Below are 24744 nucleotides of genomic sequence, written 5' to 3'. Positions count from 1 at the left end.
TGTTTACCTTTTTTTCTTTTAAAGACCTTGAATGACATCTCACAAAGCTTTTAAACAATGTGAATTATAATTATGTCAAAAATTATTAGATTAAGTGTAGGTAAGTTATAGATCAAAAATGCATCAGCGGCAGAGAATCAGATGACAGTCAGTGTAATGCCAAGGGATTAAGCTTGCATGGCAAAGATGGCGCTGGCACGTCTGCACAGCAGAGATCACATTCTGTGAAGGCACGCACTCATGTATGAAAGTCAGGATACGGCTTGATAGAAATGCTGTCAAATTTTCTGCAACACCACTGCATGATACTTGATAAGATTATAAAAGTTCTGATTGGTTTGTTATTTTGGAACAAGAGTAAACACACGCAGAATGCATTGACAATTTCTCTGTTTTAGATGTGGGAAGTATTCTCACACATGCCTAAATGGTAACCATTTTACTCGCCTTGGCAAAGACTTTCTCACAGCTTCTTCCTTAATTCAATTCAGGAGCACGTAGACAATCTGAATTAGGACTGTGAATTCCAGTGGTGCTGCAGCTAAAGCCACCTGGTCACAGCTCTTTCTTTACTCACTGAATACTGTCGTATAGAAGATGGAGAGAAGAGAAAAGCAGAAATTACAGCCGTATTTACACAGTTAAATATTTCTTTTGTTTGGCTTTGAGCTTAAAACAATTCATTCTACTCAATTACAGTGAGATAATTTGTACCCAGAGTCAACCAAAACCGAAGTAGTAATCTGCTTATAAATCAGATTTCCTCACAAATTCTCTGAGACTCTTCCTTTTTTTTTTTTTTAATTTATGACATTCCTGAAAGTTGCGTGAATGTGTTTTGAGTAAGAATTCATTTTACCCTTCATGAGCACTAAATTAAATTACATAAATGTAGTCTCTCTCTCTCTCTCTCTCTCTCTCTCTCTCTCTCTCTTTCTCTCTTTCTCTTTCTCTTTTTCTCGTTAACCTTCATCCCCTCCGGCCTCCTGGTTAGCACTGCAGCTGCTCCTACATTATAAGTGTGCTAAATGTGAACAGAAGCATAAAGACATTGTGTGTGTGTGTGTGTGTGTGTGTGTGTGTGTGTGTGTGTGTGTGTGTGTGTGTGTGTGTGTGTGTGTGTGTGTGTGTGTGTGTGTGTGCGCGTCTGCCTTTTATTGGTTTGTAGATACAGCCTCGTGTCTTCCCTCAGATCATGTAGTCTAATGTTTAATTCTCTTATTCCAACAGTACAGCAGAGGGGCTCAGACAACTATCTGCTGAATTTGGCGCTATGTGCATCTATAACTACACCAGTCACAGAGCACGTTTCATTTCCTAAGATTACTTTCACTCACAACCATACCAAACATGCTCATGCTAATAATGTATAATCTATGCTGAGATCTGTTTCATGACTTTTAGTTTAGGGTTTCCTTGTCTGTTGAAATAACTTATGTGCCCTTTTTATTGTGAAGTCATCCTCTGAGCGAAAGTGTGATTTGGACACCGCTATCGACGTACTGTAAGAAAGGCAGGCGGGCAGGCATGTCCTGTTGTTATGGTTGCCATGTTTGGACCTGAATAGGAATTCATTTCTCACCGTGCAGTAGTACAGTAATCTTTCTTTTTGTTTGCTCTCGCCTGCGAGATGATCTTTTTCGTGCACACACAGGCAGTTCACTGCTTTCAGGAGCAGGTTTCTTCATGATGAGGAGACTTGAAATGAAACATGTCAGCAAGAGATTATAGAGTTTATTGTGTCTTAATAGTTTTCATTCACATTTGGAACTGTGTGATTGCACTGAATGAAGAGTATTATGGATGTCTTCTCTGCAAAAAAAAAAATAAAAAATCTCCATTTTATCTCAGATGATATGAATAATATAATATAAAATGCCACCTCAGGAAATCAGGCTCTGTATCTTGCATTAGTGTAGAAAATTAAACATCATTTAAAAACTAAATTTTTGGAAATTATAAATTATTCTTACTGCACTGGCAGTACAATACAAATTGATGTAATGACGAGGAATGACTTGAAAATGAGGATATTTTTATTTCTAAAATCAATATTTTTATATCAACAGTGCATCACATGATTACTTTTGTGCAAAAGGTGTCAGTTGTGATGAGGAAACCACAGGCAATTATCTCCAGACTCCACTGTTCCCTTCAGCTCTATGGAACTTTGTAATAGCTTTCATGTCTTTGTTGGGTTTTGCAACTTTATTGTCTGGGTTCTCTGGGTTCTTAGCCTTGTTTTGGCTGCAGCAGGCAGCTAAAAAAAAGTACCTGCTCAGCACCAAACGGGAGACAGAGAAAGTTAGCAACCACCTGCAGAACATTGTGTAACATTTAGCAGCTAAAGAGACAAATATTTTCTTTAGGAGATGGAGACAAAAACAAAGCTAAAAGGAGAGTGAAAATTGAACCTACACTCATTAGAGAGACACAAATATGGCTCCAGATAAATTATAATTTGGCTCCGTATGCAAATATGTTCGGTTTAGCAACTTAAAAGGAGATGATTTGCGAACATTGTGTTTACAGCTTGTTTCTGCTGCCCTCAAGTGGCAAAAAAAAATGTTATTGCAGCTTTAAAGTGAAGCTACAATAACATTTTTTTCTCCATATTGTCATTTGACAATAAGAAGAAACAGAATGAGAATATTAGGTGAACAAAGCCAAGCAGATATAAAGAGTGTTCTGTAAGAATTATCCTAACTTGTTCCACTGGCGTCACTAGATCATTCATTTTCCACACACAGCTCACGCTATCAGTGGTTGACAAATGGGAAACACTTCCTTAGCGTTCTGTTCTTCTGCCTTGAAGCTATATGTGTCAAGCTGTGTGGACCTGATGGGATATTTTCCACCTTTAGGAACAGCAGCTCATCTTGTGTCTGCCTCAGACCTCATCAAGTCTCAATCCTAAAGACAATTAGGACAATCCAATAAGCTTTACCGTAATGCCGACCTTATGCCAAGTCCTGCAGTTCTCTGTGTGTCCATCCTGTCATGGCTCAGTTCAGCTAAATAAACAATATGTCCTCAAGCTGGTCACAAAGAAGGCAGCATACATTGATAAATTAAGCTAAGATTTAGAGAGGGGAAATGGGAGCTTGTGTTACAGCTGTGTGGAATAGGGATGAAGTTTCAGGGACATTCTGGGTAGACACCAATAATTTTCCCCCAGCTGTTACGAGGTGACCACAGGGCTTTATATAAATCAAGGGACTGTCGTACAATTTATGCAGCGAGAGTTGGATAGAGAGCTCAAGGCATCCCTGTGACCATCCACACCAAACTACAGGGATCAAATTACTAAAACTAGTATTCTCTCACTTCCAACTAAGGCCGTCACCAAAGTGAGCCATGCCAGTTGGTGTGCCCTTGAGTGAGGCAGCGCCCCACTGAGCACATGTCGATCTGGGGATTACATTCAGGGGTTTAGGAGGGAAAAGGAGGTCGTAATCTGAAACTGTTGTGTCTTGTTGCTGTGCGCTTTTCTTAATGCCACGCTATCATGCAGCATGCGTTGGTATTGTATGACTGTTGCCCGAGGAAGTTCAGCTGGGGGAACTATTTTTGTCTCACCAGATAAGCACTGCCCCATGTTTTGTCTCTCTGTGATTTCATTTGAGTTTTTTTAGTAGCACAACAGATGCTGGAGGTTTCGATTTTAGCCATCCGTCATTGGCTTTCCCGTGTGAAAGACATGAAAATTTTAAAGACTCGTCAAGATTACTTAAAGGGAGGTAAAGCTATTAAAGGAACAGTTTGGCATTTTGGAATACGAATAAGAAGTTTTATTGTCATTGTCAATGAAATACAGTACAGTACAGCACAACTGTATTTCATTGTTTTTACCAGACAATGACAATAAAACTTCTTCTCCATCTCTCCATCCTTGAAGCTAAAGCCAATAATAGCTTAGCATAAAGACTGGAAACAGAGTTTTCAGTTCAGAAGCAAGGGCCTCACCTTAACCACACCTCTTACCACCTGTCAAGTCTCATACCTGGTTAACCCATCCAGTATGTCTTTCATCGCTTTCCAATTATCTACCCTCTTCAAATATTCGCTTTCCCAAGCTTACATCTCTTCTGCCTTCCATGTCTTCTACCTGGGCTCCTACTTATCTGTGTCTGGAGGCAATTGGAAATATTTTCTACTGAGAAAATAGTCTCTATGATAAGTGTTCACAGTTTAAACATCATTCTTCACCACAAATTAATGTCTATTTACCTACATTGTGCTGAGATGGAGAAATCTCGGAGACATATAAATCAAAACCTGGGCACATAACACCAATTTAGATACCATCAGAGGTTAGTGAGAAGATGTTTTGTTGTGTAATTGAGGTGCCAACCAGCACTTTAATCACCGATCTCTGTGGTGTGATTCTTTGACAGTGATGCTCTCAGCCAACCAGGCTCAAGATATTGTGGTTAGACTTGATTTAAAATCTCCTGGATACCAAATGCTTGTCCTGGTTTAGTTAGCGGTCAATAATCAAGTATTGTTGATTAGCTCCATGTTCAAGTGAAAAAACAGTTCAATCCCCATCATGCCCTAGTTAGCACAACATCGACAAATTATTCTTCAAGCAGGTCAAACGCTGGGCTCTTAGAATAGATATTGATATGTTTGCCATGTGTTGTGTGTCTCTGTGATTATCTGGTATGCCAGCATGAAAATAGCTGAGGCTTATCCCAGTATTACCATGCCATTAAGTGGCACTAATTAAAAAATAAAGCATGTCTACTCTTGCCCAGCAGCTATTAAACAGTATTTAGCCTACAGGTTTGCTTTGAAATGTTCCCTCATTACAGCACCTCAAAGAAATATCATACAATAGTGAGATGAAAAGGGCAATGCTTGAATGGAGTCTTAAAGGGGAGGCTGTACTTGGCCTTCAAGTATACATTCCTTCAGCTCAGTGCTTCCTCTGTGGTCCCGCTCCCTTGGCCCACCCCCCTCCCACTCAAGACTCAGTTCCCACAGGGGACTCAGCCAAAGCAAACTCCTCAGAGGAAGTCTCCCTCTCTTACCAGTGAGAGAGACACACAGCGAGCGAGCGAGAGAAAGAGGCAGAGAGGGGAGGGAGGGATGTCCTATCATCTGGCTCAGTGGGACCTGCTAGGCAGTAGGATGTGTGAGGAGGGTGTTATGACTCCGTGGCCATGCTATGTCTATGATGTGGTGGTGAGTAAAGCCCGTGCGGCTGCTCTCCTGTGAGGTCAGTGTCAGATTTAGCCAGCAGGTCCCTTGTGGTGTCTGGGAGTGTCTGTTTTCTGACTCTATTATGTCTAGCGCTCATAGCCTTCCTGGAGCTGCAAACCTCAGGGTAGAAATAGCACGAGACAGACAGACATCCTTTGTCGGGAAAACAACAGTCACATCAGTAATTACAGAGTCTGATTACACCAGGGCAGCAGTTCTTAGAAAACCACTGGCCTTGAGTCAGGCAGGTGAGGGGGTCGAGTCACCCGTGCTAAGCAGGACTCGGTCAGCAGGAGGTCTGGGTTAAGAGAATTGACCTACAGTAGCAAAACCAAACAGTATGCAGTGTATGAATGGGTGTGTGTGTGTGTGTGTGTGTAATGTGGTGACTGGTTAGACAGGTAGAGACATTTATGAGTCAGGGAGACGTGAGGGGAGTGTCCAGACAAACACAGTCTGTACAACTCATGCAACTACCGCCCTACAGTTGAAGAAACAGAATAGAAATGAGAAGCTAGTTACCGATTAATCTATTAATCAAATCAAATAAAAATATCTTGATTTTTTTTTTATTAGTTGTTTAGTCAAACGGAGTCTCTTTATTTACTGAGCACATTTAACCCCAATAAATTCTTTATAGGAATATTTTTATATAAACAATGAGACAGTTTGAAAGGGGTCAGTTGCAGTGATGAACCTACCAAGCCAGTAATGTTGTCTTAACAGCTTAGAGAAATGAATTAGTCTTGGGATGGGTTTTAAAAACATTAGCGGAGTAGGAAGCTCTAACAAAGTGTTCACACACAGTTTTAAGGTTATATTTTAACTGGGGACATGGAAGGAAAAGCAGTTATTGGCCAGTAGATCTGGGGGCTCTGAAGATAGTCAGTTTAAAGTTTAGTCTGTGAAATGTCAGAAAATTATTATCTTTTTTAATTATCCCAATTTTTCATAAGATTCCCTAATAGTAATAAATAGATCAATAGATATTATTTTTGCTTGATAAATGACCTAAATAATCAATCAAGATTATCATTCAAACTCTTGTAGATTTTTAGACCTTTCCATCAGTTGACCATCTGGCTAAATTTGTTTCAGAACCACAGCGGAGTTTGGTTTCTGTAGTTCAGGTATGCAGTGCCAGACTTGGCTAACACCTCCACCCTCGAGCACACTGTACCAGATACACACACACACACATACCCTCCCACACTCACATATGCATGTCTGCACCCGCAACCACCCACCTACCCACACATCCCGACACCCACTCATAGCTGCATGTGCATGCATACACACACTCACACACACACACACACTCACACACACGCACACATACAAACACACATTCATACAGCGTCTGGCTTTGTGTAAAAAAAGCTGTGAGACATGATTCATTACCGACCAGGCTTCTCGCTCAATGCTAAATGAGGTTTGTCATTAATTTCCATCTTGAGGTGATTACAGCGAGCAACAATTAAGGTTTCACAACTACACACAAACCCACAGGAGTGTTTTCCATTGAGGATTTTGAAGGTAGACAGAGTAATCATTTGTCTTGAATTGCGCATGCAGACAAGGAGATGGGAGTGTTTGCCATTCCTGGAGGCAGAATGTCATAGTAGTGAGTAAGAGAGTGGCAGGCAGGTCTGTGCTGGCCTCTGCGCCTGCCTAGGTAAACATATCTTCTGTCTGACAAGTGCAGACCTGAGGGCTGAGAAGGTTAGCTATCCCAACACATGACCCCGGAGCTTGCCACACACACAGACGTACAATAAACGCAAGTAAGAACTCCTGAGATTCAGTATTTTGTAGCACTTAACAAAGCAGATGTTTAGCTCCTCAGGTTTTCTAAGAACAGTCTGCCTCAAACACTACATGCATCTGCAGCCCTGCGTTAACATGCAACTCTCCCTGAACACTTCAGCTCAATCATCTGTCAGTTCTAAGTGCAATTACTTTAATTCGTCTCCCTCTCTGTCTCCCTCTGTCTCTATATTGCAATATTTCTGTGGTTCGGGGAGTCGATCTGCTCCACCTGACGGCGCCTCTTCTGCCTGGCAGGGAGCAATGTAGCCCTACTGGCTGCCAGCCAGACCAGCTTGAGTGTCTGCTCAGCTCAAAGCCTTGCTCACACACACACACACATACACACACAAACATGCAGACATGCCAAGCTCAGAGACTGAACGCTTACACAGATACCTCTTCTATCCGCCTTCCCTCTCTGTGACTTCTCTTAGTTTCCTTTTTCTTCTATTATCCACCTTTCTGTGACTCTCTGCTCTTTACCTGCAAATATTATAAGACTAAGATTTAAAAAAAAATCCCTTTTGGACAAATTTATGTGCAGACAAATCTATGTGTTGCTTATGAATAATGCCATTTACAGTCATACACTATCATTTTTAGAAGTTGTGGGCTCTTGAAATATCCACAGTACTCCATGATGTAATATCTGCACTTTATCTCTGCAAGGATGATGATGATTAACCATCTATTCTCTCATCTCTCCTCAGTCTCCCAGCCCAGTCCCAGCCAAGAGGTCCAAATTTGACAAATTACAATCTCCATCAGCTGACAAGGACAGGAAACCTGACTGGTTACAATCACTGTCAAAGTCTGCACACAAGGTTTGTACGGTGTGTGTCCATGTTTCTAGTGTGTAACTGGATTTGCTGTTAAGTTCAAAGGTCAAAAGGGTGACGTAAAAGCCATTGTCCATTTGAATCATCACGTTATCATCTCTGTATGATCTCTCGTCATTCAGCCTTTTTAAATGAAGAGGAGTCTTTGAGTGTGTTCGTCACAGCTGATTTAATGTTCTAGTGGTAGTTTACTGTGAGTTTATCCAAGCTTGTTGTTTTGTTTGTTGTTCCAGGATCTGAAACAGGTGCAACTGAAACAAAGGCCCTCTGCTTTCCGCCCCTGGTCTCCTAAAACTGTAGAAAAAGAGAAACCAGCTGCTCAGAATGAGGTGGAGAGGTGAGCCAGCTGAGACATGTTAAAGTTTCACTTTGAAAGACATAATATCTGTTAAACCGATCCTATAGCCATTATTTAAATGTACCTCTACTGCTTCCATAGGTCCTACTCAAAGAATCAGGAGACTTTGGTGGCTCCTAATCTGACACTAGTTCCCCTTGCCCCTCCGGTCCATCCCAGGGACAGCCACACTCCTGGAAGGGGCCTCGCAGCCATTTCCAGGCTGCCGCATGAGCTACATAACGGAGATGTACAACTCACCACAAAACCAACCCCTTCCAGTACCACCAACCGAGCCGACGACATGGACACAGATGGAGAAATTGATGTAGATGACTGTGACGATCGTGAGTACCACTCATCATCTGGAGTTTGAAATAAAACAAAAAAATTGAACATTACAAGACTCCGTCTATATAACACAGAGATTTTACAGTTACAACTTTTATTATACAGTGAGTCCCACTTGAAATGAGCCATAGTGGAGCTGTTTCAGGGTGATTCCTGAGCAACTACGCCACCTGGTGTCAATTGGAAGAAGTACAGGAGAAATAAAAGATTTAGATTTTGCTGTTTTGTGGCCACAAGAAAAACATACAATTCCTCTATTTAATTGTAGTATACATTCCTTTATAATGTTTTGCAACACCAGCTGTAGAAAGGAAGTAGTCATGCTTCTGGCTGGTTCCTCAACTAAGAAACAGTTCCTGTATGGAATCACAGTGATTCCCAACCAGAGGTAACACAGAAGGTACTGATGCAGATGCTGTGGTATGTGAAAAAAGCTAATCTGAAAAATGGAAATATTAATTTAAAAAATGAATATATATCTGTATACTGAATCAGCTATGACACCAGATGCTGCAATGAAGAGTTATGAAATCTATTATGAAATCTAGTTAAAAAGCGAGTAGAGGTTGAAATGGTTAGCTTAAAGTGAAGGCTACATGTAATGGATAAATGGTTGAAATAGTTCGCTAAAACAAATGAATAAACAATTCAAATAGCTGTTAGTAACAGATACAGAAAGTAACAGATAAACCATTGCAATATTTTGCTAAAATAAAGGTTTAAATATTCATCAAATCATTTTACAGGGCAAAAGAACATAATTTTAAATCCTGAGAAAGTTAGGTGAATATAAATAATCTTTTAATTTTCTTAAGTACTGTTTTCTCCACCAGTGCTGTTAGCTTTTTCACGAGAACAGCTCACCTTTACACCTTGCCTAATTCTTTTAGAATTAACGCAACATTTTTGCACTTTAAACGATGTCTTACTAATGTGAAATCTCTCTCTCCCTTAGGTCCAGTGCCACCTTCCTCCCTGGCTTCTCCTCCATCAGCCTGCACCAGTGTGTCTCAAACTCTGACTCCTCAGAGTGTTGTTCAGGCTCAGGAGGGACCTGTCTGGCTGTCAGGGCCTGCTTGCCCAGAGATGGACACCCTGAGACAGATGCTGTACGCAGGCATGGACAGCAAAGAAGCCAGGGAAAAACTGCTGCAGGAGATTGTCAGGATGAGAGTTAAGCAAGAGGAGAAGCTGGCAGCTGCTGTGCAAGCTAAACGCAGCCTTCAGCAGGTATCACATCCTGTTCTTGTGAAACACTATGCTACATGACAGTCATCTCTCCATGAATATTAGTGTATCATGAAATGATTCTGATGTTTTTACAGGAACTGGAGTTTGTGAGGGTGGCTAAGAAAGGCCGCCTTCGTGAGGCCATCGAAGCCAAGCGCAACTTGCGAAAGGAGATCGAACGCCTTCGTGTGGATTGGGAGAGGAAGATGAGGGACGCGGAGGAGTCTTGTGAGCGGCTGAAGAGAGACTTGGAGAGGGAGAGACAGCTGCGAGTTTGTGACAAAGGCTGTGAGGCTGAACGTCTCCGGGTCAAGTACTCTACTCAGGTAAGATGTCTCCAAGAGGCCTGTGATCCCTGAGAGATGACAGATTGTTGATCCTGACCCTTATTTTTGTTACATTCATACTGACTGCTGTCTGTGTCGGGTTGTGTTGTGTTGTGCAGATTGAAGAATTGCATGTGCAGCTACAGCAAGCAGAAGCCGATCGCGAGCAGCTGAGGCAAGAGCTTCAGCAGGAGAGAGAAGCTCGGCAGAGCCTGGAGTGTGTTGTTAAAGACCTGCAAATCCAGCTGGCACGGCAGGACAACAGCAGCTCTCCTGGAGACTCCAAGGACGCAAACACAGACACACACAGACAGACCACACAACTCACCAATGGATCCTAAAGTTGCACATTCAAAACTGGAGAAAAGGACTCAAAACAAAAGGAGCATGAGAAAAGGACTTTGTTGCACCTCCTTTTAGGGACACTCAGCAAAATGCAAAGTCAGTTGTTGTAGAGGAAAAATCTGTCATATATAATATGATATGATGATAATCAATATTATTATGACAATATATGAATTTAATGAAATGAACTGGAAAGTAGCATGATGTTTCAGCATGTTTTAGAGCGTGAAACTAAGAAAGACTTCTTTAGCGATGACCACATCTCTCCAGTGACGTCAGAGCCCTCGGTTAGACACCTGACGCTGTCCAAGGATTTTATTTTGGTATAAGCTATTCTAAGATGTGCAAATATAGCCACATAACAGTACTTGAATATGAAGGGAAGAAACATGTTGCGCCTGGTGAAACATGAGCAGATGATGAAACTCTTGGTGCCACAAAATACTGGTACACTCAGAGGTGTCGTTGCAGACCACTGGAAACAAGAGACACCAGTTTACCACTATTTACTTTTAATATCAGCTTGCTTTTTATAACTGTGTAGAGGATGTACTTTTTAAGAACTATTGCTTGCGCAGCACTGTTATTCCACAGGCAAGAGAAAACATCCATATACAAACATGTACGCGTGTATACCGGCTTGTCTACCTTTTGTATTTTATAAACCTGAAGTATTGGAGGTTACGTGGGCTGCCTTCAGGTCCACCACTGTTTTATGCTTTAGATATTTTATGGAAGTGTTACTTTTTAATATTATGATGCAACTTTGTTTGTTGTTCGAACATTGTTTTCCAGTAATGTTTTTGCAACCAAACCATCTGATAAATAGTAAATATTCTTGCCCACATTAGTGCAGATAAGTCTAAAAACGCCCTCCTAAAAGAAAAGGAAAAAAAAGGAAAAAAAATAACTCCAATAGCTGTCTGTATTTGTTGAAATGCGGTACTTCTGATTTTCTATTGCGTATTGTTAAATAATTTATATTCTATAATAATTTGCTGCCTATCAACAGAAAGCATTCATTTTTAGTCACTGGTTTTAGGGCTCTTAAATCAATAAATGCTGTTTATATGAACAACATTTCTACATATATACAAAATATGGATATATATTTTTTTACTTTAAGAAAAGGAATTGCACTTTTTAAAGAAAAGAACCTTGCATTGTGCATTGTACTCCCTGTTACATTTTCAAATCACAAGTTAACCTGAACTTTGAATTTAAACACACTTTCCCTCAGTATCCTCTGATGTAAATACAATGATATTGTAAATAAGATATTTGTTGGTATGTTTGCTTGCTCCAGACTTAAACTGATTATGAATATTATTTTTTGCTCTTACTTGAAACCAAAAAGAGACTATATTTGGATTTGCAAAACTGCAATTTCGTTGTTGTATCCCTGAGTATCATTGCAATCACAGGGCATTTACCAGAACGGATGGTAAACCATAAATAGTCGTGAACTTGACCTATTAGTAGTTTTTGTAGGTTTGACACATGAAGCAGAATATTATAATTTCTCCCTTGATTTCGTTTATTTGAGAAGATCTTTATTATTTGATGAATTATAGAGTATATATTGCACCACAGACCAAAAACTGAATAATGAATTTGAATTCTCTGCACCTCCAGCTCCCTCATCACATAGAGAAGCAACACCTTCTCACTGTTTCAACCTTAGGTGCTCTCGTATATTTAGACAAGAAACACTTTTATGTCTTATCATTATGATACCCTCGCTCAGTATTTGTTGGGTACAGTGTAATAGCAATATCCATTTTGTTAGCTGATGCTGTTGTAGTTTTGGTTTGGAAATGGGGTTTCACTTGCCTCTTGTTTCAATGTTTTCTTTCTCCTTCGGAAAACTTGTATAATAACCATTAAAATCTAAATGAATCCTACAGGGTTCTGAGGAGGGTTTTTTTTTTCCCACTACAGTATGATCAGTGTTTGTGCGTTTGTGTGTTTGTGGTTGTATTTTTAGCAAACAGCAATTATTGGATGGGTTGCCATTAAGTTTTATACAGACATTCATGTTCCCCAGGAGATTAATCCTATTGACTTTATGATAGTTTGATTTTTCATCCAGTGCACCAACAGGTTGACATTTTTCTTTGTTTTTTGTAAATAGCTCAACAACTAATGGATAGTCCATTGTGCCTAGAGAATCAATCCTGATAACTATGATTTTTAATCACCAAAATTTGGACAGTATTTGGTTTACAATCAAGGGGGGAGTTGTAGATTTCAGCAGTGAGGATGAGTGAGGTCAGTGAGGATCACTTCCGCGTTCAAAAAGCTGCAGTTCCTCGGCTGCCGCTGGGGTTGGCTCCAGAAGTGAGCAATTCTCCATTGACCCCCATGTTAAAATAGCCAACTTTACAGCCTAAAAAAACATATTTACAGCCCGGTGGGGGGGCGGGGGGTTGTACCACTACCGTTTTAGTGTTATTTAGGCTTAAAATTCTTACGTAAATTAGGGCTTGGTTACGTTGAGTGACAGCCCCATAGACAGGCACTGGCAGTTAGCTCTTTGCTAAAGCATCGGCTGAGCTAGGCGGCTGCATCCAGCGGTTGACAGGGGCTGCAGTGTCCGTGTTTGTTTGCCAATGTTCTAATAGGTTTTTGTGACATATAGGGCTTGTTGTAGTGTAGACTGTAGTAACCGTCCGTCGAAGGAGTCTGTGTTGCAGTTTTTTCAGTAAGTACATTTCTCACTATTTTACCTGGATGTTTGCACTAATTTGCATGTATTAGCATATTTTGCCGCTGGCTTTTGCCGATTTGTGGTCGCCGCTGATACAGATAGAGGCCCGGAGCAGCTAATAATGTGCTCTCAGAGTCCGTTTATTGCGGGAATACTAGGCTACAATTTTATTTCGTTATTAAGTCCGACATTGCATGGACATAGCAGCTCCGTCAGTAAGCGGCTGCTGTTGTTTGTGCAGCTGTAACTGTAAGTGGATAGTGGGTGGAGGCAGCGGTGAAAGCCGGTAAATATTAAATATTAAACATTTTATATTATTATTATTTATTGTAATCTTTAATAACAACGACAATAATAATGTTTTTAACGTTCTAATATATTTTATTAATATGAAATAATAATTATTGTTTCACACATATATATAATAGGCTAGAAATAAATTTCCCCCCACAACTCCACCAAACCCTGCAGCTCCACCTTAAACCTCTTTATTTTAAACAGCCATGTTTAAAACACAGCAGCAACATTATGATCGCTGTTGTATGCTGTGTGTCGCGGTCGCACGGGGTTGAGCTAGTCGGGTCGGACTCGGGGACTGTTGTGTGGTGGATGTAGCTGCATATAGCTGCCGCTTAGCTTGTTAGTGTAGCTGATTAGCCTTAGCCTAGCTCGGTTGTTCCGAGCTAAGTGGCCAGGTTCTCGGCCGGCTGACCCCGGCTGACCCGTAGGGTAACCGCCTCTTCGCCAAATATGGAGAGTACACTCCCACTAAAATCCAAGATGGCGCAGCTCAAATGCCCATGGTTTGGTCACAGAACCGACTCCCCGAAACCACTGGGTGACGTCACAGGTGCTGGTCCATGGATCAGTTAGTAAGTAAGCAGGCGTGCACAATTTCAGGACGCGAAAACTGAAGCAGGTAAATGGATTCAAAAGATTTACACCTGTGCGTTTTCTACTTTGATGTCAGCTGCACACCTGGTATTTATTAGTCGTTGTTTCCCTGACAACAATTTTATATGCCACACAAACTGTAAATGGAGCAAAGCCAGGTACAGAGTGTTCTCACAGCAGACTTTTTGACATGTCAAAGCAGGAAAAGCACAGGTGTATTTAGCAGCATGAATGATGGCTGCATTCCACGTTAACGTTATTAATTCCACCTGTGGTTTTTCAAGTCAAACTGCCGGCAGTGGAAAAGGTCTATTATGTAAAATTGTCAGACTGATATAAATTGTGTAAGGTAAGGTAAGTTGTCCTGCCCTGACAGGTGCAACAAAGACTTAAAGAGGAGTAAGAAGGTTTTCTGTGTGTAGCGGTGTAATCAGGTATACGAGTCAACTGTGTGGGTTTTCTATGAGAGTGTAGAGTCTTTCAAGTAAAACCAAAAGTTTGAAATACCAGATTCAGATTCAGATAACTTTATTTGTCCCAGGGGAGCAATTTAAGTATACATCTTTAAATATATTATTATTTAAATATACATCTTTCTTTTGTGAAGTAACTCTACTCTTAAACGCTTTAAAATTTCATTGGAACTCATTATGTATAGTCACATGATGTTAGTTATACAGTATGTATACATAGACTGTGTGTCACACAGTTACCTCTAGGGGGACATCATTGCACACAGTTGAAGAGTGGATAATTTCTGTTTGCTAATATTAAAATGCACCAGTCTGAGCTTAACTCCTAACACTGTCTCTCCTAACAACAGTTTATTAAAAGTATCAAATATGTTTTATATATTCTGTAATTATTAGGACTGCTGTAAGTGTAGTTAAATTAATATGTGAACCCTTCCTATCCCACTCTCGTTCTTCAGAGGCTTACTGGTTGCGTGAAAATCCCTCCATGAAAGCAGGGCTGAAGTCTCACTCCAGGATTACAGCTTGAGGAAGATTTAGTGACTGACACATGTTGCACACTTCCTCTCTGCAAGCGTTCTCTGAAACAATAAATATAAAAGAATCCATGGCTGCTACACTGGATCACTGAACACAGGATGATGAAGAATGAACCTTCAGGATGGGATACTTTGTTCCCTTATCCCTTGTGGGAAGACTTTAACTGGAAGAGGAGGATATGCTGACACAAGCTGCATGAGAGAAGCTGTCCAATAAACAAACTTTGCTGAAGAGCCCAGCAGAATGAGGAGGAAGGTGGGTTCGTGCGGTGTGAATGGGACAGGATAGTTGGACTCAAATGTATGATTCAGGGATGAACATCACCCCAGCAATGGCCCCTCTGTCTCCAGGGCTGAGTGGCAGCCAACCACTGTCTTCTCTGTCACCCAAGAAGACCACATTTCAGTCTTTGGGATCTTTGTCATCAGGAATGTTCTCCCCCTCGCTAGCCAAGGGCTCATTCCATCAGGCGAAACAGGCCTCAAGCCCCTTGAATTCGCCCACCCCATCCATCATGAGCTCCCCAAAACTCTGGCAGAAAGCATCCATATCTAGACTCGCAGAGGAGTTTTTCTGGATTGGTGGCAGTGTGGTTGCACAGCCAAAATGGAGGTTGGGTCAGATAGGTAAGACTCGCTAATGACTCATGAAATAATTTTGCTTTAAAACACTTAAATTGCCGCAGAATGTCAACAGGTTGTTTAGCATGAAGCTACACATATGACGTTAATGGGATAATTTAAAACAACAATCTGTGAATTTGTAACTTTTACAATGCTATCTTCTTGTAAATATTATCCAAAATGTGGGCGTTCCACATTTAACAGAATAGGGAAGCAGGGAAGCCTGTGAGTAGATAATGGGCATATGGGCAGTGGACAATCCTGTAGGATTAGCCTAAATGATGTGCCAGGTTGCGTCACATGTATCTGAGCTTCAGATTACAAACAAAGGTTACCTGCTCTCAGCACACAAAACAATCACACCACTTCAACATGAAGAAGGATGTCCTGAAGGTTACATGAAAATTGCTGGACCTCACATTTCATTCCATTTCAGAAAAGTACTATAAACCCACCATTCAAATTTGAACAAAGTGTCGAGAAATTCTTTAAATCCTTGTGAGGCAGCTGATAATTGACTGATTTGTTTTTTAGACAATAAGCATTTTTAGGTTGTGTATCTTTTCTTTCGTGTGTGTGTTATCATTAACACATAAACAGCTTCTTAAATCCTGTGACGCAGCCTATAATCTCATAAACAAGTGCTTGATGGTAAACCTCTACTTGTCTCAGCTGCTTTGGGGATTCCCTTTAGTTTGTCATTACGTCTTCCTGCACAAAATAACATATGCAGTGCTATATTTCACATATTAAACATTGTCTCAATAATATTTAGAATAAAGACTAGGCACTTGACAAAATCTGTGGGAAAAAATGGACAATCTTAAGCACCAATGTACTAGATTTCACATAAAAACTCACAGAAACGCAGCTTGAATGGACTTCATCTGATATTTGGGCAAAATAAATGACAGTATGATCATCCCAGTGAATTTCTGATGAGTTTGACAAGCAGAGAAGGACTACCATTTAACCATTGATAAATGATGTATCTCCTTGTGCTCTCATGTAGTGGAGAGGTGTATGTGCACCATGCAGACTGGCACTCAGATGACCAAACTGAAGGGGAAGAAGAAAGGACTGGTTCGATTCTTTTACCTGGACGAGCACAAGTCCTGCATCCGATGGCGGCCCTCCAGGAAACACGACAAGGCCAAAAGTGAGCCATCACCACTCTGAATTTATCAGCTGGCTACTCTTGTGGATGGTTTTGGTATTGATGTAGCCCTCAAGATCAAACTGTTCCTCACTGATCACATGGTCATCACTAATGGACAAATTAGATCTATCAAAGATTAGGAGGGGAATAAATAGATTGAGCCTCCTCTTCTTTCATTGGGGCCACAGAAACACAGTGTCCCATCCTCTGTTTAGGCTGGGCTTTCACATCAACTTATTAGTATATTGTGAGATCAACAACTCTTGTCCCTCTGAGCAAAATCACATTTGATTGTGACCCGTCTTTATGTGTTGTTAGTGTGATAAACGCAATATTTGTGCCTAAAAGTTTGGTTTTATACCATTGTGCATTCTGTAGGTTTGCTATTCTATAATGTGCAATCATTTTGATACCCTGTGTATTACAATAAAATGCATTTTACTTACTTACATCAAATATTTCTTTATTTTTAAATAGCCCTGTTTATCCTGAAAAAGAAACTGCATAATGAAACTTTATGTAAAGCTAATGAGAGACGCTGGCAGATAAATGGACACAGTACTAAGATGTAACTTCTGATAAAGGACTGGTTTACATGTCTGAAGACAATCACTGGAACCATTAATCCGAACAAACACTTGATTTAAAATGATAGAAAGCTCTGAATGATCACTACAACCTTCCTTGATTATCTGTTTCAGTAACTATTGATTCCATCCATGAAGTGTGTGAGGGGAAAAGATCGGAGATCTTCAGGCGGTACGCAGACAACCGTTTCGACCCAAACTGCTGCTTCAGTATTTACTATGGGGAGCGTGTGAAGTCCCTGGACCTGGTCTCCACGAATGCAGAGGAAGCCCGCACCTGGATCACTGGGCTGAAATACCTCATGGCTGGTATCAGTGATGAAGACAGTTTGGCCCGGAGGCAACGCACTCGAGATCAATATCCTTTATCCAGCCACTCATGCATATGTTCAGTCTCTAAGTGACAACATGATAAACACATCACTTCATGTTCAGTTCAGTTCAATTCAATTTTATTTATATAGAGCCTTCCACAATCAAAATAGTCTTAAAGCGCTTTACAGAGCTTCAACTGATTATTTAGCCTAAAAGCGATGATAAACACACTGTGACAGAACAACACACATGAACTGACCTGATCATTATCCTTGTAGTTTCCTCCTTGACTGCAGCCTTACGTGGTTACAGCAGACCTTCTCTGAGGCCGACAAAAACGGAGATGGCACCTTGAGCATTGGAGAGGTTCACCAGCTGCTCCACAAACTCAATGTGAATTTACCCAAACAGAAAGTCAGGGAGATGTTTCAAGTAAGACTTAGAGCTACAAAGTTTAATCGTGAAAGCTGCTGCAGATTTCATGTGCATGATCCACCATCAAAGCTACCCCTGAGCTCTAATTTTTAGTAAACTAGTATGACTAATATTAATATCTCCTAACTGGAGATGTTGATTCATTAAATTGGGGCTACATGGCTGTAAAACATACTGTATTAGGCTAAATGATTTAACTGGTGACTTGACTGATGCCTCTATTTGAATAATGTACAGTCACCAAAGAATATAAACAAGGCTAAGAGCCTACAGCCATGCAAACAGCTCTGTGAAGCTATACTCAGCACAACTGTGCCATGCGCTAAATGCTATTGTCTGCATACTAGCATGCTTACAGTGCTGGTGTTTACCATGGTCACCATATTTATTAAGCATGTTAGCATGCTAATGTTAGCATGGCTAAAAATGAATGAAGAGGTTTGTATATGGCAAAACATGGCATCTAGAAAAAATGTTCTGAAACCAGGGCATCAGCTGGACAGGTTTGATACATGATGTCTGGATAGTGCAATTAAATGATTCCTTAATGCACTGATATTTTGGGTGGGGCGAAATGAGGGCCTCAATGTAATCTTCACATGCTTTTTCTCATATAAGCAGTGGAGATGGAATTAGCAGATAAATATGTATATACAGTATTTTTGCAGGAAAGTGCCATAAGAAGACCACATGGCCACCGTTGAACAGATGGCTTCAGCTGCACCTCAACTTTGCTTTAGTTCAGTAGCTCACTATCCACAGAGATATATCCTTCGGATGGGTATATGGTGGTACATATTTTCTTTGGCAGGGTGGTTATCTCAAATCATACATACCGGGAGAGTTATCTCTGGCTCAAAAACACTTTTGTCGCTATCTGTAGGAAGCAGACACAGACGAGAACCAAGGCTCTTTGGGCTTTGAAGAATTCTGTTCGTTCTACAAGATGATTTCCACACGCAGAGACCTCTACCTGATAATGATCTCCTACAGCAATCAGAAAGAAGTCCTGGATCTCCACGACCTTGCACGCTTTCTGGAAAATGAACAGAAGGTACAACAAACTGAGTAGAAATAATCACACAGATCTGTCATTTCAGGAGAAAAGAACACCTTTTTGTGTGTATTTCTTTTTAAAAAAATTATTATACTTAAGATGTTCATCAAAACAGACCCCATTTTCAACACAGTTCATGGTGAGAATTTTTTTCAACAGTATTCATCCAATGTGACTGACTGTTACTCGATAAAATGGTTGAATAAAAGTATGAGTTTCTCACTTTGAGTTAATAGAAGGCAGTGACAAACAAAAGGTTTAAGCCTCTATTTAAAAGAAACAGAACATTTCCAAACCAGTGAAAACATATGTGTTAAATTTTGAGCCCTTTAACCAAAAAGATGATGATTGATGATTCCTAATGTTGTGTTATTTGCAGATGAGAGGCCTGACCAAAGAGCATCTAGTTGACATAGTGGCAAAGTTCGAGCCATGTCCGGAGAACCTGCAGCGTATGGTACTGGGTATCGATGGTATGGCAAATTCCCATATATGACAAATGAAGCATCAGTAACATCACACGTCACTTGGACTAGACTTGACATCAACATACAAAAAAAAAACACCTGGTCTGAAACTTTCTTCATTCAGGTTTCACCAACTACATGCGGAGTCCTGCAGGTGACATCTTCAACCCTGAGCACAATCAGGTGAACCAGGACATGACGCAGCCCCTGTGTAACTACTTTATTGCCACATCACACAACACCTACCTGACAGGAGACCAGCTGTTGTCTCAGTCTAGAGTGGAAATGTACGCCTATGTTCTCCAGGCTGGCTGTCGCTGTGTGGAGGGTAAGAGCCTGCAAAACAAAAGAGGTTTAGCTCTCTTCGCTGTAATTTCATCAAAACACAGGCCTCACACTCCAGGTGATGCATTTTCTTTCTTTCTTTCTTTCTTTCTTTCTTTCTTTCAGTGGACTGCTGGGATGGTCCAGATGGGGAGCCCATTATCCATCACGGTTACACCTTAACATCCAAAATTCTCTTCAAAGATGTAATTGAAACAATCAACAAATATGCCTTCACAAAATCACAGTAAGTCGTTCTGGGTCCTGATAGAGTGATACAGTCCGACAACCTATTACAGTAAAAAGCATCATTCCTGTAAACCATGCTAGCTCAGTAATTCAGGCATCCTCACCTCACCCCCAGGTACCCAGTGATCTTGTCCATAGAGAACCACTGCACTGTGCCTCAGCAGAAAAAGATGGCTGAGTATCTGAGAGAAGTGCTGCAGGACAAACTGGACCTGTCCAGTGTCAATGTGCATGAATGCAAGAAGCTGCCTTCCCCTGAGATCCTGAAAGGGAAGGTTTTAGTCAAGGTAAAGTTGTTTGAAGCAACACGCGATATGTTAAGTGCTGAAGGGACTCACACAAAGTAAAAGTAGTAAAACATACACAATGAAAATGAATAAAATGATTGTTGGTTTTCAGGGCAAAAAACTGCCAGCAAATCTTGACCCTGATGCAGAAGAAGGTGATGTGTCTGATGAAGACACTGGTGATGAGGAAGAGGAGGAAGACGATGATGATGATGATGATAACCCACAGGCTAGTTAAACCTTGAACCATAGATAGAGAGATGGATAGATAGAAAGATAATGCATATTAATATATTGTCTCTGACTGTTTCAGGATGGGAATAATGTTACCTCTGTCAATCAGCCCAAAAAGAAGAGACGATTTGGCAGATCGATCATGAGGAGCTTCAAACGGAAGGTCTGACATTTGTTCATTTTATCTAGCTACTTAAATATCTTCTCTCCATTTGATTTTTAACCTCACTAGCTGTGACAAAAATGTAAATAATAAATCTGACAGCCTATTGTTTAGACTTGTCTGAATTAAAGAAAGATTTTTTTTTTTTTTTTTTTTTTTTTCAGAGGAAAAAGAAAATTCGAGTCAAAAATAAGGCGATGTCTGATGGAGAATCAGACCACAGCGGCAGCAGGGAGAGGACTCAAATTGTTTACCATCCCAAGTAAGACTATTATTCACTGAATTAAGAAGTTTTAGCAATCTCACGTTCCTAATATTATTGGTTACACTTGTATGTCTATAACTGTCCCATTAGGAAAAGGAAAACAATGAGGCTGTCTCGAGCTCTGTCTGATCTGGTGAAATACACAAAATCTGTCCGTGTGCATGACATAGAAACACAAGGTAAATTCAAGAGACATTAAAATAAAACGTTTGCCACATATGCTGTGTATCTTCCAGTCCATTGTAAGTTTTTGACAATGGATGTGTGATGCTATTTTGTTTCTGTCTGGCAGCCTTTGCAAACAGTTGGCAGGTATCATCCCTCAACGAGACTGTTATGAACCAGATCATACAGCTGAAGCCGGGTGAGTTGGTGCGTTTCAACCAGCGCCAGCTTCTAAGAGTCTACCCATCCAACTACAGAGTGGACTCAAGCAACTTCAACCCACAACCATACTGGAATGCAGGATGCCATATGGGTAAGACCGTCAGAGATTACAATGTGGCCTCGTTTTAGAAAATAACAATAAGATGTTGCAGCTTTTCATTAGTGTACATGTTTGTTTGATTTTAGTTGCGATGAACTATCAAACTGAGGGACGTATGCTTGAATTGAACCGAGCCAAGTTCTCAAGCAATGGAAACTGTGGATATATTCTGAAGCCTAAGTGCATGTGTAAAGGTATGTGTATATTGCAGGCTGTGAAGAGTGAATGGCAGCTGCCCCTGTGTGAGGACACAGTAACTTTTCTTGTTTTGTTTTGTTTTGTTTTGTTTTGTTTTTTTTTTCTCAGCTGCCTTTAACCCCATGTTGGAAGATCCTCTACCAGGACACAGAAAGACTCAGTTAGTGCTAAAGATTATCAGTGGACAGCAGCTTCCCAAACCTAAAGATTCAATGTTTGGGGACAGGGGAGAGGTAAGGCCAAAATATAGACATAGAATCATAGCTACTCCATCAACCTTAGAAATTGTTTTATCACTAAAATTCTGTTCCTTTCTTCGTGTTTTCACTCTTTCAGATCATTGATCCCTTTGTGGAGGTTGAGATTATCGGTCTGCCTGTTGATTGTTCCAAGCAGCAGACCAGGGTGGTGGATGATAATGGTATCTGTGCAAACTCGCTCTGTCAATGCAAATTATGTCATATCAAGTCAACTTTTGTGCTTTTCTGTCTGTATAACTTCCCTTCTGCTGCCATTCAGGTTTCAACCCGATGTGGGAGGAGACCCTCGTCTTCAGTATTCAAATGCCGCAGATCGCCCTGGTGCGTTTCCAGGTGTGGGATCATGATCCTATTGGACGAGATTTCATTGGACAGAGGACTGTGGCTTTCACCAGTATGATGCCAGGTAGATTGCATAAAAAGATATCTGTGATGCACTCTCCACATGAGTTTAATTAGTCAAAGCAAAGACGCATATTTCCCCAAATGTATTATTCTTTTAACATGAGTGAAATTTAGTTTAACATAATTTTTTTAAAATCACAATTTGCAGGTTATCGGCATGTGTACCTGGAGGGGATGGCGGAGTCGTCCATCTTTGTTCATGTCGCTATCAATGATATAACAGGAAAGGTGAGCAATTTCAAAATAATAAGCACACATATCTAATTACAGTTTTATCTGAAAAGTATATCTTAAAACCTTTTGGTGTCCTTTGTTAAACAGATAAAACCCTCAAATGCGGTACAAGCTGCCAGAAAACACATCCAAAAAGCAGCACAGAAGCACATGAAGGGTCATCAAAGGCAGCCTTCTCTGGACTTTTCCGTCCAGTCCTCAGAAGACGGACGTGCTCTGCACTTCCGCAAGGATCTGGATACCATCTCTCAGGACAGCAGGAATGGGGAGCTGTCTCCTCTGGTACACGGGCCGGCAGCCAAGGCTGCCATCCACAAAGGGGCCATGAGTGAGCCAGTGAGGCGTGCTCACAGAGTTAAAATTCATGAACCACCAGAGACAAGGAGAGGGATCTTCAGCCGGATGTCCTCCACTGACTCCCACCACATGGGGGCTGCTCCCTGTGTGATGAGAGATAGCTTTGACCTTGAGACATCTTCCCAGGCTTCTTGTCCTGATGGTCCTGCTCCTGACAGCCAAAATCTAATTCAAGAAGAATCGGAGAATGAACTTAATGAACCGCCAGAGTCAAACTGTGCTGAGCAGGAGACAATTCAGACATTTGAATCAGAGGAGCCTGAACCATCTGAGGGATTACCAGCAGCACAGGAAACTGCTGCTGAACCTGAGCGACCACCAGAAACTCAGTGTCAGACTGATTCACTCCCCCAGCCTCAGCCACAGCCTCAGCCAGTGCCACAGCCTGAAGCCAAATCTCCTCCACTTATTCCTCCATCATCCCCACCCAGGGTGAGACGGACCTTAGAGGCTCCAGCCATCCCTCGACCGTCCACCCCAATACGAACAAAGGCCCGCTCACGCAGTTGCCCTCGAAAACAGACTACCTCTCCTCATACACCGATGGTGAACCGCAAGCCTGCTTTCCACTGGCAGACACAGCGAGCACAAAACTATGGCAGCTACAAAAACCAGGTGAGACACGTACCCAACGGTCTCTGCCTGTCGGACAGCACATCCAGCAGCAGCGGCGGCAGCACTGACAGCCTGGAGTTTGTGCCCTCCTGTGTGCCGGCCGGCGCAGAGCCACATGAGGGTACCCTGCAGAGGGAGATGAAGGCCCTTTTTGACCAGAAGATGAGAGAACTCCGCTGTAAATCACCGCTTTTTGTAGATGGTGAGTCATGGGGAATTTGGGATTCATATTTGCAAAGTAAAATAAGAACAAATGAAAAAAAAGTTCAGTGGCTGTATTAAACCCTATTATTTGTTTTTATTTTTTTTTTTTGTGTTTAGTAGATTAGACAGTTCAAATCTGTGACTCCATCTTCACAAGCTGAAGAAGACGAGCAACAACTACAACACAAAGGAGGTGTGGGAGGACAAACAAAGACAAGGGGACGGAGTCACAAAGCAGTTCTGATTTTCTTTCTAGATACATGGGAAGACACAAGGCAGAATTACCCAATTAGACCGTTTTTATTGTTTTAGGCCTGCTGTAATGTTTACAATCCACACTTGTATTCATGCTGCTGGAATGTTTACAAACAACACAGTTTTTATGCATGAAGTAGTTTTTTAAAAAGAAATAATTAAAATCATGTGATGCCATTGCCAACTGTACAAAACAGCATGATGTAGAGTTATAAAAAAGTAACAGCAAACCTAGAAAGTAAATGATCATTATTTGTTAGTAAAAAGGATCAGTTTTCAAGTGTAAACATGGATCATTTCAACAATTATTTTCATAATATTTAAACTATAACATTTGCTTTTTCATTGAAACTGTAGCATTTGTATTTTAATAAAATGTGAGTTTTTCCAATTTTCTGATGCACCTTTACAGGTTAGAAGATTCAAAACCTACTTTTAAGTTAATTTTTCCGTGAAAAAATGCTATTAACTAATAGTTAAAAGAATCACAGTTTTCAGACTT

At 40.9% G+C, this 24744-nt stretch overlaps 2 protein-coding genes across 2 annotated transcripts in view; both read left to right on the top strand.

Annotated features, from left to right (window-relative positions):
• The window catches only part of skib (v-ski avian sarcoma viral oncogene homolog b), a 32603-nt gene extending 20254 nt beyond the window's left edge, over nt 1–12349 (top strand). The window contains exons 2-7 of the mRNA XM_041034657.1: nt 7728–7841; nt 8090–8193; nt 8296–8540; nt 9500–9774; nt 9870–10100; nt 10220–12349. Coding sequence (XP_040890591.1) covers nt 7728–7841; nt 8090–8193; nt 8296–8540; nt 9500–9774; nt 9870–10100; nt 10220–10441 — 1191 coding nt within the window. The 3' untranslated portion in view covers nt 10442–12349. The remainder of the gene's footprint in view (nt 1–7727; nt 7842–8089; nt 8194–8295; nt 8541–9499; nt 9775–9869; nt 10101–10219) is intronic.
• A 2987-nt stretch (nt 12350–15336) lies between these two features.
• Nucleotides 15337–24659, top strand: plch2b (phospholipase C, eta 2b). The gene is made up of 21 exons (XM_041033507.1): nt 15337–15688; nt 16698–16844; nt 17546–17789; nt 18049–18178; nt 19065–19235; nt 19618–19711; nt 19830–20033; nt 20156–20276; nt 20394–20565; nt 20678–20794; nt 20879–20962; nt 21127–21224; nt 21318–21406; nt 21520–21705; nt 21801–21908; nt 22021–22145; nt 22249–22333; nt 22432–22578; nt 22726–22805; nt 22899–23985; nt 24655–24659. The coding sequence occupies exons 1-21, from the start codon at nt 15337–15339 to the stop codon at nt 24657–24659; spliced, it is 3846 nt and encodes a 1281-aa protein (XP_040889441.1).
• Nucleotides 24660–24744: the final 85 nt, after the last annotated feature.

Source organism: Toxotes jaculatrix, chromosome 3 (genome assembly GCF_017976425.1).
Source record: "Toxotes jaculatrix isolate fToxJac2 chromosome 3, fToxJac2.pri, whole genome shotgun sequence".
Classification (NCBI taxonomy): Eukaryota; Metazoa; Chordata; class Actinopteri; family Toxotidae; genus Toxotes; species Toxotes jaculatrix.
This window is presented reverse-complemented; position numbering and strand designations above follow the sequence as displayed.